This window comes from Trifolium pratense, linkage group LG1 (assembly GCF_020283565.1).
Source record: "Trifolium pratense cultivar HEN17-A07 linkage group LG1, ARS_RC_1.1, whole genome shotgun sequence".
Classification (NCBI taxonomy): Eukaryota; Viridiplantae; Streptophyta; class Magnoliopsida; order Fabales; family Fabaceae; genus Trifolium; species Trifolium pratense.
This window is the reverse complement of record NC_060059.1, coordinates 35906265-35922064: the sequence shown is the minus strand read 5'-3', so window position 1 is coordinate 35922064 and position 15800 is coordinate 35906265. Positions and strand designations below refer to the sequence as shown.

The window sequence follows — 15800 nt, the reverse complement described above, 5'->3', positions numbered from 1 at the left end:
GTATCCCATATTGTTGAAAAATGTTAAACAACCAATATTGCTTAAAAATGTTAAAAATGGTTAATCCGTCAAAAACCTGATGGAAAGCGATTGAGCGGATCATGGAGGAGGCGATGATATCATCATAGAATTGAGAGTTGGCATAACTCAACCCTGCAAAATTGACTTATAAAGTGATAATTGTATTTACTTTATAAACTCATATTCAGATCATCTCGCGATATGAGACTTCTTAACATCCTCTTCCTTAGAAGACTTCAAGGAGAGTATATTCTCTCAATTTAGTGAAAAAATTGAGGAAATAATGTGTGGTGAATCACATCCCTCCATTTGATCTAATAATAAATCAAGGGTCAGAAATCAAAAGACATGAAACTTGGTGTTGTGCTTTATTTTTTCCTTTTTTCCATTTCTTTCCCCTTTCTTCTGCATCTGTCTACCTTTTCACTTTCTTTAGTGCTGCTGCTACCATTTTCTACATGTTCTCAAACTCTCCAGTTTCGCACCCACCGTCAACACAACATTTGTCACTGTCACTAACGCCGACAGCCGTTCCTCACGGCGTATTTGCCGCGAGCCTGTCATCAATCATGTGTTGTTGCTTATTACTATCATAGTTGTTACCTTCGCGGCCGTAACCTCCGTCGTTGTTACCGCCATCGTCATCCTTACCGCCGTCGTTATTACCATCATCGTTACCACCCTTCGTCCGGGTTTCGATCTGTTGTTGACAGCCACCTCAGATTCAACCTAAAACTGCTATGCACGGTGGCCTCTTTGCCGGAGTGTCCGCCGCCGCAATACCGGCATTGGAAGGGAGAAAACAATCTAGTGAAATTACATGACTTTATATCTTTTGAAGAACTGACCTTCGAACCAGATTCAACCGTTGCTGAAAGCAAAAAAAAAAAGAAATGTGTGACAGTTTAGCCACCAGGCTACTTGACAAAAAAAAGGTCAAATTCAATATCCTTAGTCAAACAGGACTATCGAGAGGCATATGAAACACAATATTATGATACATGTAGAGAGAACCTAAAGAGTTTACTTCATCCGATGAAAAATTAAGATTTCATGGTAAAGAGAAACAAAAATATAAATTGTCAAAGAAAATTATCAACAATTTCAAGCATAATATATTATGAAAAGGCTATGAGTTTGTTTCCTTCAACAAACTAACAGAGTCATCATCAGCATCTGACTCGATTTCATCAAAGGTTACTTCACGATCATTCTGAATAGTTTCATTTGAATATAGAGAAGGTTTTGGAGGCATATCGATGTTCTCAATATTTCCTTCAAGCATTTCTATTACTTTGTTCATTGAAGGACGATCAATTGGTTTTAATTGTACACACCATAACGCAGTTATGAACATCTTTTTCACATTAATCATTTCCTCACTGGTAAGTTCATCCATTTCAATCTCTTTTTCTTCATTCAATTGATCATAAACCCAAATGGGATAGAAAAATCCGCTTGAACGCTCTGCATATTGATCTGAATTTCTTTTCTTACTTGCCATTTCCATCAAAAGCATTCCAAAGCTATATACATCAGCCTTGTAGGATACTCCTCCAATATTTTTGTAAAATAATTCAGGAGCCATGTAACCAATCGTTCCTCTTGCTGCAGTTAGAGGGACAGTTCTAATGTCATTAGGATAAAGCTTTGCAAGACCAAAGTCTGAAACTTTGGGGATAAAGTTCTCATCGAGAAGGATGTTATGGGGCTTGATGTCAAAATGCAAAATTTGCATGTTACATCCTTCATGCAAATAAGCAATACCACGAGCTACTCCAAGAGATATCTCATACATTTGCTTATAAGTAAGAGAGATGGTATCCTCTTTAGAAGAAATATATTTATCAAGAGAACCATTGGACATGAATTCATAAATAAGAGCACGTTTAGATTCCTCAATACAAAATCCGGTAAGTCGAACCACATTGGTGTGATGTATTCTTCCTATAGTTGCAACTTCATTAATGAAATCTTGTCCATTGCCCTTAGATTTACCCAACACCTTTACTGCCACAAATGGCCCACTGCGTAGCTTTCCTTTAAAAACGGCTCCAAAACCTCCTTCACCCAACTTGGCTCTAAAACTTCCAGTCATCATCTTTATTTCTTTGTATGAATATCTAATTGGTATCAAGGTATTTGCTCGAAGAAAAACTTCAATACTCTCGTATATTGATATATGTCTTCTCCGACATGTATTTATCAGTAGTACAAAGAAAACTATAAGGCCCATTACAAATCTCACTATATATGATGGCAAGATATATTTGCCTGTGATTCTTCCTATTTCGATGCCAATTTTTGAAATAGAAACATCTTCTTTGGATGATGCATCGGTTTTTGTGTTGCCAATTACTTTGTATAAAGTATAGGTTTTTGTTATGCCAATTACTTGCAGTGCTCCTGTGATGGTTATATCAAGGAAAAATAAGACAATAAAATAAATAAGGTTATGCTGGAAAAGTCTAAAGGCAGGAATTTAAAATATAATATTAAATTATAATCATTAATTAATAATAATTAAAAAAAAACAAAATCACATGATTCTTCATCATCATTCTTAATCAATCTACAGATTTGAGAGTAAACCTAAAAAAGAAAATCCCAAATCATATCTTAATTCAGTAAGTAACCATATCAAATTGGTTGTCAAAAAATCCATATCATAATCTTCGACAACCAAAATCACAGATTTGAGAAACATCAAGGCATGTTTCTTTTAGATTTAAAAAAAATGAGTTTTTTTTTGTATTTTTGTAAATAGATTTTATAGGCAAAATTACACTGGTGATCATTTATCTTATTTATATGTAACAATTCAGTCTTTATCTTATTTTATTCCGATTAGATTATTTATCTTGTTTATTTGTAACACATTAATCTTTTTTCTCCTTTTTTTTGTTATAAAACTATTGATGTGGCGATTAGGGATTTGGGATATGGTTTGGAGTTTTGATGGATTGAATTTGGAGTTTATTAGAATTGTTCAATTAGCATGAAGATTTTGATGAAGGGGGAGAAAGGGATAGTTTTTGTTACTGCAAAAATTGGGGAAAAGTTTTGAAAGTTGGTTTGGGAAAGGGTATCATGTTGATGAAGGTTAAAGTAACATGAAGAAGATTATGAAGATCTTCATCTTTTCTGAATTTTTTTTAATAATAATATATTTTAAAAATAAAATTATTATTTTTTAGATAAATGATACTATAAGGGAGTAAAAAAAATAGTCAAAATAAAATTGAGGAAATTGTCAAATACCCCTGAAATTTTAAAATTCGTCAAATATTCCCTGAAATTTAAATATAGACAAATATCCCCCTGAAATTATAAAACGTCAATCAAATTATCCCCTGCCACTACTAGTCAGAGTTCACGTCAGGGGGTAATTTGATTGACGTTTTATAATTTCACGAGGTATTTGTCTATTTCCAAATTTCGGGGGTATTTGACGAATTTTGAAATTTCAGAGAGGGTATTTGACAGTTTATTCAAATAAAATTATTTAATGTGGCAAGCCACATTAGTACTTTTTTTAATAAAAAATGAGAAAAATGACTGCAATGTTACAAATAAATAAGATAAATAATCTAAGCATGATAAAAAAAAAAAGTGACTAAAGTGTTACAAATATATAAAATAAAAGACCACCAGTGTAATTTTGCCTTCTTTAAATTCGTTTTTTCTAAATTGAAACAATAAATTTGAAATCATATAACACAAACAACATTATTGAAGATCAAAACATAGTCAAAATCACAAAAGTTTTCAAAAAGTGGTATTTTAAAAATGATTTTTAAGAAAATCTATTTGAAATAGTTTCAAAATTTTGATATACAAAAAAAGTTTTAATAAAATGATCAAGTATATGTGTTTAAGAATACCTATTTGTTATAGATTTTTTTAAAATTGATCCTTATAGTGTTAAATAATTTTGTATAAATTTTTTTTACAAAGAAACTTTTTGGTAGCGGGAATGGATTGACCACGTACTTGAATCCCATGGTACATGGTTCGATTCTCATGGAAAGCAAAAACTCTGCTAAATATGTAGAAAAGGTTCCAGGCTGTTACAGAGTGTCAATACCTCTTCCAAAGCTTTTCGTAGCTGCAACTTTAGCCCTTTATGTCGCTTTTGTGATGTTAGTTTTGGTTTTGATTGTCCCAGAGGTTGTTGGCTTTTTATGCATTCTGTTAAAACTCGGTCCGTTCAGATTGTGTGGTTGCTATTGCGCTTTGGATTCGGGTTCAGTTTCGTGCTCAGTCGTGGGTGCTTCCGGTGCTGACGTCAGATAGTGGTTTCTTTTTTAGCATGTTTGGTTTGTTATCCGTATGTGAGTAGATGGTTCTTGGCTTTTTGACTGCCGTTTTGGTTCAGGAGATAGAGTAGGATGGATGGGGATGATATTTGGCGGTGCATTTGCTTCTGTTTGGATTTTGGGGGCTGTTTTTGTTTTTGCTCTAGGTTGTTTTAGTTGTTCTATTTGGATGGTTATAAGGGTTTTACGGCTTTCCACTGGTATTGTTAGAATTGTTGAAGAGTTTTTGTATGACTTGTTTTCGCGGACTGTGTTCATCTTGCGCTTAGTTGTGTTATTAATAAAATTTAGCTGTTAAAAAAATGAGATAAATACGCAAATCATTTCAAAGTGATTATACTTTACGTAACTTCTAGCTGCAATATACTTCCTCCGTAATATTTTATAAGCAAAAATATACTTTTTAGATACATTAAATATACAATGAATCTAAAAAATATATTTTTGTTCATAAAGTGTTACAGAGAGGAGTAATTATTATGACTAATTTTTCTAAAAACTAGAGAGTTAATAAAAAAACAATAACTAGAGATCGATCCCAAAAAAAAAAAATATTACCTTTAATGATGCCTAGTATAATATCTGCAATAAATGATAATAGGTCAACATTTAGAAGAGATAACACAAGCCTATATTAATTTACAGCAAAAAGATAGTAATTATAAAATAAATACTTAGCGGATAATACAAGACTGAACAATACTGTAGCAGAGAGATATAAGATGATAATATTTTTATATTCGAAAATAAAATTGGTATTTTTGTATGTTTTATAGTTGTACTATGGATAAAAAGTTATCTCGTGATTCATTGAGATGTCCCTTGCTACCTAATTTGTTCAATGCCATAACCAGTTTCAAATCAAACAGAGTACAATAAAAAGTTGTCATGTCTCCTATTTTTTAGCAGATCAAACTCACAAATAGTCAGGATCCATTGTCATCAGGTGTCAAACTATAATTTGACACAAAATCTCAACCTTCTACTATTTTTAATCTAATGGTCCTAATTATTTGATGAACAAACTTTTGTGATTTGTTCTCACTAGTCCATACCTAATCGCCACCTTGGTTTTTCTTCTCCATCGCATCAACTAACAAAGTTTGAAACACCAACAATGAAACAATGTTTTTCATCGTTGATCTCAAGTTCTCAATGACCTACCCACCTCCTCAATCCTAATTCATCCCATTAAAAGATAGCTATTTATAGGGTTTGATCATTAAAATTATATTCTGAAAAACCATGCGGCTGGATCAAATTCAAAATTCAATTCCCATATATAAAATTACCAAGTGAAGCAAACCCATCCAAATATCCTAGAATGTCACTATCTTCCCCTAATTGTGATCAATTTTCATTAATTATATTGTCTGCATAGGTTGCAATATGCGGAATCAACCAACAATTGATGTGGTGACTGGTGAATCATTATAAAATTTATAGATCAAGGATAAGTATCTGTATCACCATGTGACCATGCTTTCAAATTGAGTTTTATTAACAGGGAAAAAATAAAAAGTATGTCAACTATACTTGTTATTATTGTAAAAAAAAAAAAGTAAGAAATTCAGTACGCTCACTAAATAGATACTACCATGAGGTTAATTTAGAAAACATAATAGCCTTTGATAAAAAGAAATGGACGGTTGAGATTTGATGTCAAACTTTTGACACATGGTGTCGACGGATTCCGACTCATATATATATATATACTTCATCGGTCCCAAAATATAAGCAAAAATTGATTAACAAAAATGGATGTATTTGGTAGAGCCGGGTATACGGACCAAGGTCCGCGGGGCGACCCGTTTAACCCGCAGCCCGCACGGACTTAAGACCAAATTTTTTTGGCCCGTTTACATTTTTGTCCGTGTGGGTTGGACCATTAAAACCGCAGATTATGCGGGTTCGCGGGTTAGCCCGTGGCCCGCATTCTTTTTTTATATAATTAATTACAAAATTTATCAGATATAAATAACTTGGTCCATGTCCAAATTCAACTTTTTTAACCACAAAAAAAAAAAACTTAGTCTAAACCCTAATTATAAAAAGCAACAACACACTCCAATTTTAATCAAGTAGACAACAACACAAAACATCAGGATTCAGACATGTTCTTCTACTTATAATTTTTTGTTCTTTTTCACTATCTTTTACTTTGTCTTAGCTGTATATACATTTGCTAGTATTTAAAAGATACATGTCCAAATGCGTAGTTATTTTTCTTGGGGGTATTTTCCGCTATTGTGTTTTGAATAATTTGGTTACCTTGATGTGATTTAGTTAAGTTGAATCTGTTAATCTTTTTATGCTTTTTTGGTACATGTAGAAAGTTTTTCTCATTAAAATGGACGGTACAAAAATGACGATAAGAATCAGTTGAATTTGATTTTAGTTGCATTACTTACAAAGAGAAGATAGATAAACTCAATGATATCAAAAACTTTATTTATTTTTATTTGTTAGTTACAATTTATATGTTATAACATAAAATTATTAATAATATATTTTTTTAACCTTTCATTATATCAATATTTTACTAATTTAGTTTATTTTTTGAAAAAAGTAATTTTTTATTTTTTTTTGGTAATAGTCTGCGGGTCGTTTAACCTGCGGGCTTATGCGGATCAAACTCGGACTTAATATTATAACTCGTTAAATTTGCCGACGGGCTTGTTCGTTCCGTTTAATATGCGGGTTTATGCGGGGCGGGTTAAACAGGGCGGGCTAGCCCGCATACCCAGCTCTAGTAATTTTTCTATGAATGATCCATATGATATAAACTTTCAATCCAGCGGTGAATTTAGTAAAATTCGTATTCGTTATAAGGACAAAACTTAAGTGTTGTTTTTGCTGTTCCCAATTACAAATTTACAAGTGTACTTTATTATTTATGCCTATATCCCATTTTTACGCAGAACTCATCAAAACCTTCAGAAAAATGTTGGACATTAAGCACGTCTCTGTCGTTCGTTGTTCTTAAACTGTGTGAAACTATCACCATGACATAAATCGATGAGGCTACGGTTGAAAATTTTTCCTGCACAACCAAGACGAATCACCATTCCAATAGATCTGCACAATTACGACCTCGAAAAATACTGTGATCTTCGGTGGCGGTGTTTATGGGTTGTGATTCTTTTTTCCAGAAAACATGGCAAAGATGAGAAGGTGCTGTTAGTGGACTCGTTGACTTGTTCATGATGAGAGTTTGTTGTGGGATGAATGGAAGTGTTCAATGTTTGTTTGGTGTGGTGGGGAATTCATGGCGGTGGTGAGTTTCCATCATGGGAAGAGAACCCATGGGAAGAACTTGTGACGGATAAAATTTGTAATTGAGAACAAAATCATGTGGATGGCGGCTTTCGTGAAGGAGAACAAAAAGAAATTGCTTTTAAAAAATAAAATAAAAAAATAGTTTACACGTGTAAATTTATAATTGAGAACAGCAAAAACAGCACTTAAGTTGTCCTTTACATAAATCCACTCTTTTTTTTTTGTTTTGTTTTTTGATAGATAAGATCCACTCATTTTTATGAAGGTCTATTTTAGCATCATGCACCTTTTTCTTTTGGATCAGATAATCATTTTTTATATTAAAGTATTATTAAATTCATGTGTATAAATATAATTTAAGAATCTAATGATGCAGAGATGATGTCATCCTTTCTCTCCTCACAAGCATTTGCATCTTTCTTGAGTACTCCATCTCTCTTCCTTCCACCGAACAAAACAACTCATCAAACCACCACCGTTGGCTGCAAATTGCTTTGTGCTCTCTCTCTCTCTCTCTCTCTATGTCTATTTGGCTGAAACAAAACAAATTTGGGAATTATCTTCTTTTTCTCTTTTGTTACTGTTGGTTTATTTTCTGATTATTAGTTTGTTGGTCGATTGTGTTCTCTGTTTCAAGTTTCAACAAGTTTATTGTGTCATTGGTTGCAAGTATTATTATAATTGGATATAAATTAAATTTTTTAAAAATAAATTATTAATATTGGGTCTTCGCTTGGACACATGTACGATATACTAAAATAGAAATTCAACATTTAATGATACAAAAAATTTAATGCTTAATGCACAAATTAATATTTAATAATTTTTATTTTTTTGCTTCCTTAACATATGTCCTTAGAACATATATGTTAACATTTTTCATATGTTAATTATTATGTTAGTTTTTTTCTCCATACTGTAATTAGTTCCACATTATTTTAGGTAGTTTACAATTACTTATAAAAAGAGGTTATAAAATGAGTGCAAGATGCAACATGTATAGTGATCATAAGTAATTTTTTTTTTTTTTTTTTGAAGCAGATCATAAGTATTATAACCAACTAATTAATCATATTTTCTCTCAATATTGAACTAAATTTAATTAACATCCGATCATATCAAATATTGAATACCAAAAGACGTAAAAGGATTACTTCAGGTGCAAATTTTTTATTTTACAATTTATTGGTCTCCGTTTCACTGGACAGTCATGTGATTATAGACAAACCCCTCCCTCCCCCGATAGACAAACAAAGATATGGATTTTCTCCCTATTTCATATCCATGGTACTCTGTTATATATGTATTTAAAACGGTGTGCTAGTAGCACCCTCTTGTGAACATTCTATTTAATACTTATTTTTTAATTAGATGAAACTCATATGAGACTCATCACGTTTTCTTTTTTGGTACAATGAGACTCATCACTTTAATTTCAATCGATTGAATGTTAATAATAGTTTAGTTCTTCACCTAATGTTGGATGATTAGGCCTCAAAGTATCCTTTTAGGTTCTAGCCAAACTAAACATATAAATGTATTTTTTTTAGACAAAATTACACTACAAGTCCTTTATCTTATTTTTTGGTAACATTTTGGTCCTTTATCTGTTTTTTGTAACAATTTGATCCTTTATCTTTTTTTTTTTGTAACAATTTGGTCCTTATCTTATTTATTTATAAAAAATAAAGGATCAAAGTGTTACAAATAAAAAAAGATAAAGGACCAAACTGTTACAAAAAAAGGGACTAAAGTGTTACAGATAAAAAAAAATAAATGACTAAAGTGTTACAAATAAAAGATAAAGGACCAAAATATTACGGAAAAAAAATAAAGGACCAAAGTGTTACAAAAAAATAAGATAAAGGACCTGTAGTGTAATTTTGCCTTTTTTTTATTACTGTTATTTTTGCCACCCTACTCTATTTCTCGGCACCCTCAAAATTACCAAAATATTTTCGTCTGTTACTTAAGTAGTGGACATCCCTCAAAAACATACTTTTTTATAATGTTCGCTACTTAAGTAGCGGACGATATTTTAAAATAAAAAATCCATTTTTATAACGTCCACTACCAAAAGTAGTTTAAGGGTAAAATGAGAAAGACGCAAGACGCGCAAATAATCAATAAAACGGTAAAAGTAAGTTTTTTTTTTTTTTTTAATAACAATGAGAGCTTAAGCCCAACATATAAATGTGTTTTTCTTTACACATGTATGTGTGTCATTAATTAAAAGAAGAAGAAAGAGCAAAAATAACAATTTACAAAAAATGTAAAATTAATTAATTTAATTTAGAGATAACTTCATACCTTCTGCTAATATGCGCAGCTTTGACATTTGGTCTGAAGAAGAGAAAAAATAGAAAGAAAAAAAGTTAGCTATCCTTTTTTATCACGGTTTATCCTAGTGACTTATTTTATATTTTTTGACAAAATCATGGTGACTTATTTTGTAGCTTTAGAAATTTCCTGAATAATTTAATCTACCTATTGAATTAAACACAAGTTGTGCAGCCCATTAATTCTACAACATTAATAGAAGACAAACGGATAACAAATTGCGCCGCTATCTATTAGATTAATCATTTTTGTTTGGGATTAATTTAAAGTCCAATCAACAAACCAATCATGTCTAATTAAGTCACTCGCTCATGGACCAAAGCATATATACTTGCTCTAGAGGAATACTCGAGCGTCAAGCTTGATTGGATATTTAAGCCTGATTACAATCAGAAATTAAACTCAAGTTCTTTTAAACGATTTGATATTTAGTTTAAATTTAAAAATAAATAAACATTGGTTAGATTGAACAGATGCATTAATTTCTTACCGCAATTCCCATCAGCTCCCATTGGATAACTGCAAATGTTTGATTGACATTTAAGATTTGAGTTGGGATACTCGCATATTTGATTATCTCCGCATAATTGTTTACAAGCACCACTGAACCACGATAGCTCAAAACCATTTTGTAGCATTCCATAAATTTCCTTGTATGAAAGGGATCGATTTGGGTTATCAGCTGAATATGTCATAGCAACAAGCTTCACTTTGCAATAATCTCTTAAACTCTCAACTTTCAAGTACCCCATCGCAGCATAAACATAGCTTTTGGAGTCTGAGTTAACTCCACACGGAGATGTATCCACATACTTAGGATCGTTCTTCACTGGTTTGCTACACTTCAAGTATATTATGTGCCCGCGACCGTACCCAGAATAATAACTAATTTCATATGGATCCACGCGGTTGCTATCAATGGGATAATTGTATGTGAAGTTGGATTCGGTTAAGAAATAGCGAGGAATGGAAGAGCAATCACCTTCTGCAATTCCAGGATCAACTAACTGAATTGTGTAGTCTTCGTAGTCGATTGATTTAACATAGTATTTACCGGAAAACAGAGTTAACATTGTCATGTTGTTTTCGCAGGCTAACTCGTATCTCGGATCACCGCAGGTTGTTGGATCATTCTTAAGTCGAAAGGGAGGTTTTATGTTTGTGATTTTGCCGCATGAAGAAGGTGGACAATATGTTTGGTTATTAGTAATAGTAATAGTACTTGCATCACATGTTTGATGATGATGGTGTTGTAGTATCACTATAACAACCATAACAATTTGGAGGAACCATAAAAGTGATATTGATTCCGCAGAACAGGAGAAGGATTTTCTTCTGCTCATAACTTTTACTGAAAATTATTTTTCACTTCTTGGTTTGGGATTATCTGAAAGTGAACTTGTATAAGAGGACTTTGTGTAGAAATTATATGATCCTTCTCCACCAATAGATGTTTTAATTTTTTTATTAAAGGGAGAGAATCATTGACATTGACTTGAACTAGCATTTTCTCGGAAGGTGAGACTGAGGATTGAACTCAAATTGGATGGCTTAATCATAAATCTGATAGCAAACGGTTCATCAGATTGTGGAAAGGGTCTGATATCATCTTAAATATCTACTTTTTTTATTTCTAATTTTTAATAATATTTGACTAAAAGTATTAACTATCAAAGTTGTGCATCGACATGTACTCCCTCCGGCCTTATTTATAAGCAAAAGTCAACAAAAAATTTTGGCCTTAAATATAAGCAATTGTTCTACTTTTTAAAATGATCGTAGAGTTTCAATGCAAATTTAAGGTCATTTTAAAAATTGTAGTAGAAATTTTACATAAAATCAAGACAAAAAATTATCTTCTTAATAAATGTGCAAATAAGAATATTTGTTTACCCGGAGTAGTATACATTATACAATACAGTGCTACACTTATTTTGGGACGTAATCACAGCATAACATCATTGACTTGGACTTGGACTCGGACTCGGAAGTATCATGCATTCTTTCCCATTTAAATTTTATTTATAATAATCCTATTCATAGCATAACATCATTGACTTGGACTTGGAAATCTGTGTTCTATATATTATCTACCATCTCGATTGCCCCTTGGATTGGAACTTGGAAGTATCATGGAAATGATATATAGCTAGCTATAAGAAATAAACACACCAACCTCAATCAAATATTAAAAAAAAAGCTACAAAATGATTTGTAGCCACTGTACTTCTTCCTTCATGATAGCAATAACATTAATACTAATACTGCAGCTTGGGAAAGGCCAGAATATCCCATCCAAAGGGTGTCCCTTCAATATATCTTGTACAAATCATAACAAGATTCTTGAAATACCTGCTTATCCAGTCCCTATAAAACTCATAGTAAATGACATTAACTACACATCACAAATATTACAAGCGCGTGATCCAGAAAATTGTCTTTCACGACTCTTATTTGAGCACAATTTCTCTTTATCAATTTTTCCTTTGCGGATTGACGATCTTCCTAATTATAGTTATAATGTTAGTTTCTTTGATTGTTCTTCGCTAGGAGATGGTTATGCGATAAAGGACACCCATATAAGCTTTGATAATCAGCAATACCAAGACATGATTTCTTGTCCTATTTATATCGCACAATTTGATGAAGATGTGGTTCAATCTAACCTTGTATTCTGCACCAAACTGTCTCAACGAGTTTCGCCCCTTATTCTTTCGCAAGAATCTCTATATGAGATACGACTAAATTCAATCACATTGTCTTGGTCAGAAACAAATCTTGACAAAGGATGCTTCAAATGCAAGCACAAATCAAAGAAGAAGATTATTTTAACCTCTGCAGGTAAGACGTACACCTTTACATTTATCCTTTATTTTGATTGATTTCGGGATCGGTTCAGATTCAAGAAGAATTTATTTTATTATGTAGTTGAGAATTTTTTGAAGGATATTGAATGAATATTACTTTACAGGTGTAGTCATTGGCTCAACTATGCTTGTTCTTATATTTGCCATTTTCCAAATATATGGCTATTTTAAGATGAAAGATGAAGATTATGAAAGAATTGAAAACTTTTTGAAGGATTACAGAGCTTTAAAGCCAACTAGGTTCTCTTATGCAGACTTAAAGAGAATTACACATAATTTTACAGATAAGTTAGGTGAAGGGGCTCATGGTGCTGTTTATAAAGGTAAATTGTCGAACCAAATTTTGGTTGCTGTGAAGATTCTTAATAATGCAGAGGGAGACGGGAACGAGTTCATAAATGAAGTGGGAACTATGGGCAAAATTCACCATCTCAACGTAGTTCGTTTGCTTGGCTTCTGCGCAGACGGATTTCGTCGTGCTTTAGTGTATGACTTTTTTCCAAATGGTTCATTGGAGAAATTCATTTCTCCTTCGAACAGCAAAGATAATTTCCTTGGATGGGATAAGTTAGAACAAATTGCTCTAGGCATAGCTAATGGCATCGAGTATCTCCACCAAGGTTGTGATCAAAGAATTCTACACTTTGATATCAATCCTCATAATATCTTGATAGATGATAATTTCACTCCCAAAATCACGGATTTTGGTTTGGCTAAGATGTGTTCGAAAAATCAAAGTATTGTATCCATGACTACAGCTAAGGGAACATTAGGCTACATGGCACCTGAAGTTTTTTCAAGAAACTTCGGAAATGTCTCATATAAGTCTGATATATATAGTTATGGTATGTTGCTATTAGAGATGGTTGGAGGAAGAAAGAATACAAAAACAACTAGTGGCGAAGAAAATGTTCAAGTTGAGTATCCAGAATGGATCCATAATTTGCTTGAAGGAGGAGATATACAAATCCCTATCGATGAAGAAGGAGATTTCAAAATTGCAAAAAAACTAGCAACCGTGGGACTTTGGTGTATCCAATGGCACCCTTTGCATCGTCCTCCAATGAAAGCTGTGGTACAAATGCTTCAAGGAGAGGGGGACAAATTAAAAGTACCAAGCAATCCTTTCGGACCAACAACTACGACTAGTACAATTGCTAATATTGGTGTAGAACGTATGAATTTGGAGTTGGATGTGATTGAAGAGTTAGATTAGGTCTATACTAATTATAAATGTATCTACTTTTTAACAAAGTATTATGTTTGTGAATTTAGCCATTTAGGGACATGTACACTGAAAATGGAAATGTCATATGAAAATTTTAATTGATATTGATTTATGAGAGTGTTACTACTTACTTACTAGAGCATTTTTTAAGAATTTTATTTTAAAAAAATTATTTATTTAAAAGGTTAAAATTTTTAATTTTCAATGCATTAACACCAAGTATTTTTACAAAATATATGGTTTCGTCTCTGTAGTTACGGTTCAAATATTTTTACAAATATTGTAAGAGGCCATAATAAACGCTCCAACAGCCAAACAAATATTATTCCAATTCCAATTAGCTTCACGCCAATGTTTCATTTCATATTTCTGCTGTTATTAAAACAAGTGGACTACTTGTACCAAAAAAGAAACAAACAAATGGACCACTGTGACAGAACTAACCAAATTCATTATCTGTCCACTTTCAATAGTGGACAGTATTGGTTTTATAATTCAAACTCTGCATGTCAAGCCAGATATTGTAACATCTGTCCTTACCAAATGTCGAACTATCAGCTTTGATACCACTGTTGGGTCACGAGGATGCAGCAAGGGAGATCATTGATGTTGGTTAGAACAACTATACAAGTGAGTTGGACACCACACTTTTATCCAAAAACTTAAGGCATTAGGTTTATGGGTACTCTAACGTATTAAATGTTCAACAAAAATGAGTTGGACACCACACTTTTCTAAACAATGTGGAACTTAATTTATCTCACACTTGGCACAACAAAAATCTCTTCAAAATATTGTCTTCATCCTAAAAATAAGTGACATAGGGTATGTTTGTTTTAGATTTGAAAAAATGGATTTTTTCTTTGTATTTTTTTATTTTTATTTTTTTTCATAATTGTCCCCTTATATATATATTTTCAAAATAATTACACATGAGTGAAAGGTAAATGGGCAACAAGCTGTGCCACTAATCCTTTTTGGATGGCAAAACCAAAATAGATTTTCTAAAACCGTTTTTTAAAATATTACAAGTTTTTTTATATTCGTTTTTTCTAAATTGAAATACTAATTTTGACATCATATAACATAAACACACGTTATTGAAGATCAAAACATAGTCAAAATCATAATTTTTTCAAAAAGTTGTATTTTAAAAATGATTTTTATGAAAATCTATTTGAAATAGCTTCAAAAGTAAATGATTTTTTGAAATTTTGATATCCAAAAAAAATTTCAATAAAATGATCAAATACCTAAAACAACATTTTAAGAATAACTATTCAAACCAAATTTTCATTTGAAACTTTTATAAAAAAAAAATTTAAAAATTTTTTTCACACAAAATTATTTAACATTGTGAGAATCTATTTTAAAAAAATCTATAACCGGCCCATAATTTAACTATATATATATATACTATTTACATAATCTACTTTACTATGTAATCAAATCAAACAACCATATCAATATCAAAAAAAAATCAAACGACCATATCATGTAGACCATATTGAAAACGAATATGTGACCCCAAAGGCTTCTAAAGTACTAATTGCTATGTGATCAAATAAAATATTAAAATGAAAATAAATACATGTTCAACAAAGTTGGGTATCTCATACTAAACAAATCATGATCAAAACCAAATATTTGTAAATTGAAATGTCTCCTCCTTCTTGGAAGACTTTAATCATTAATAATTAGGCCAAATTCAATATCCTTGTTAAGCAATACCATCGTGAAGCACAT

The 15800-nt window shown here is 31.8% G+C and overlaps 2 protein-coding genes across 3 annotated transcripts; one reads left to right on the top strand and one right to left on the bottom strand.

Annotated features, from left to right (window-relative positions):
- Nucleotides 1-437: 437 nt before the first annotated feature.
- Nucleotides 438-11489, bottom strand: LOC123910325 (LEAF RUST 10 DISEASE-RESISTANCE LOCUS RECEPTOR-LIKE PROTEIN KINASE-like 2.1). 2 transcript variants are annotated; one of them, XM_045961424.1, is made up of 4 exons: nucleotides 10450-11488; nucleotides 9930-9962; nucleotides 4899-4922; nucleotides 438-2427 (listed from the first exon to the last, which is right to left on the bottom strand). In XM_045961424.1, exons 1-4 carry the CDS (start codon nucleotides 11300-11302, stop codon nucleotides 1151-1153), a joined length of 2187 nt encoding a protein of 728 aa, XP_045817380.1. In that variant the 5' UTR covers nucleotides 11303-11488; the 3' UTR covers nucleotides 438-1150. The 2 variants fall into 2 exon arrangements, with proteins under 2 accessions (XP_045817380.1, XP_045817387.1); XM_045961431.1 differs by lacking the exon at nucleotides 4899-4922 and having other exon boundaries at nucleotides 10450-11489.
- Nucleotides 11490-12014: 525 nt separating this feature from the next.
- Nucleotides 12015-14188, top strand: LOC123910383 (rust resistance kinase Lr10-like). The gene is made up of 2 exons (XM_045961484.1): nucleotides 12015-12800; nucleotides 12931-14188. Exons 1-2 carry the CDS (start codon nucleotides 12167-12169, stop codon nucleotides 14040-14042), a joined length of 1746 nt encoding a protein of 581 aa, XP_045817440.1. The 5' UTR covers nucleotides 12015-12166; the 3' UTR covers nucleotides 14043-14188.
- Nucleotides 14189-15800: the final 1612 nt, after the last annotated feature.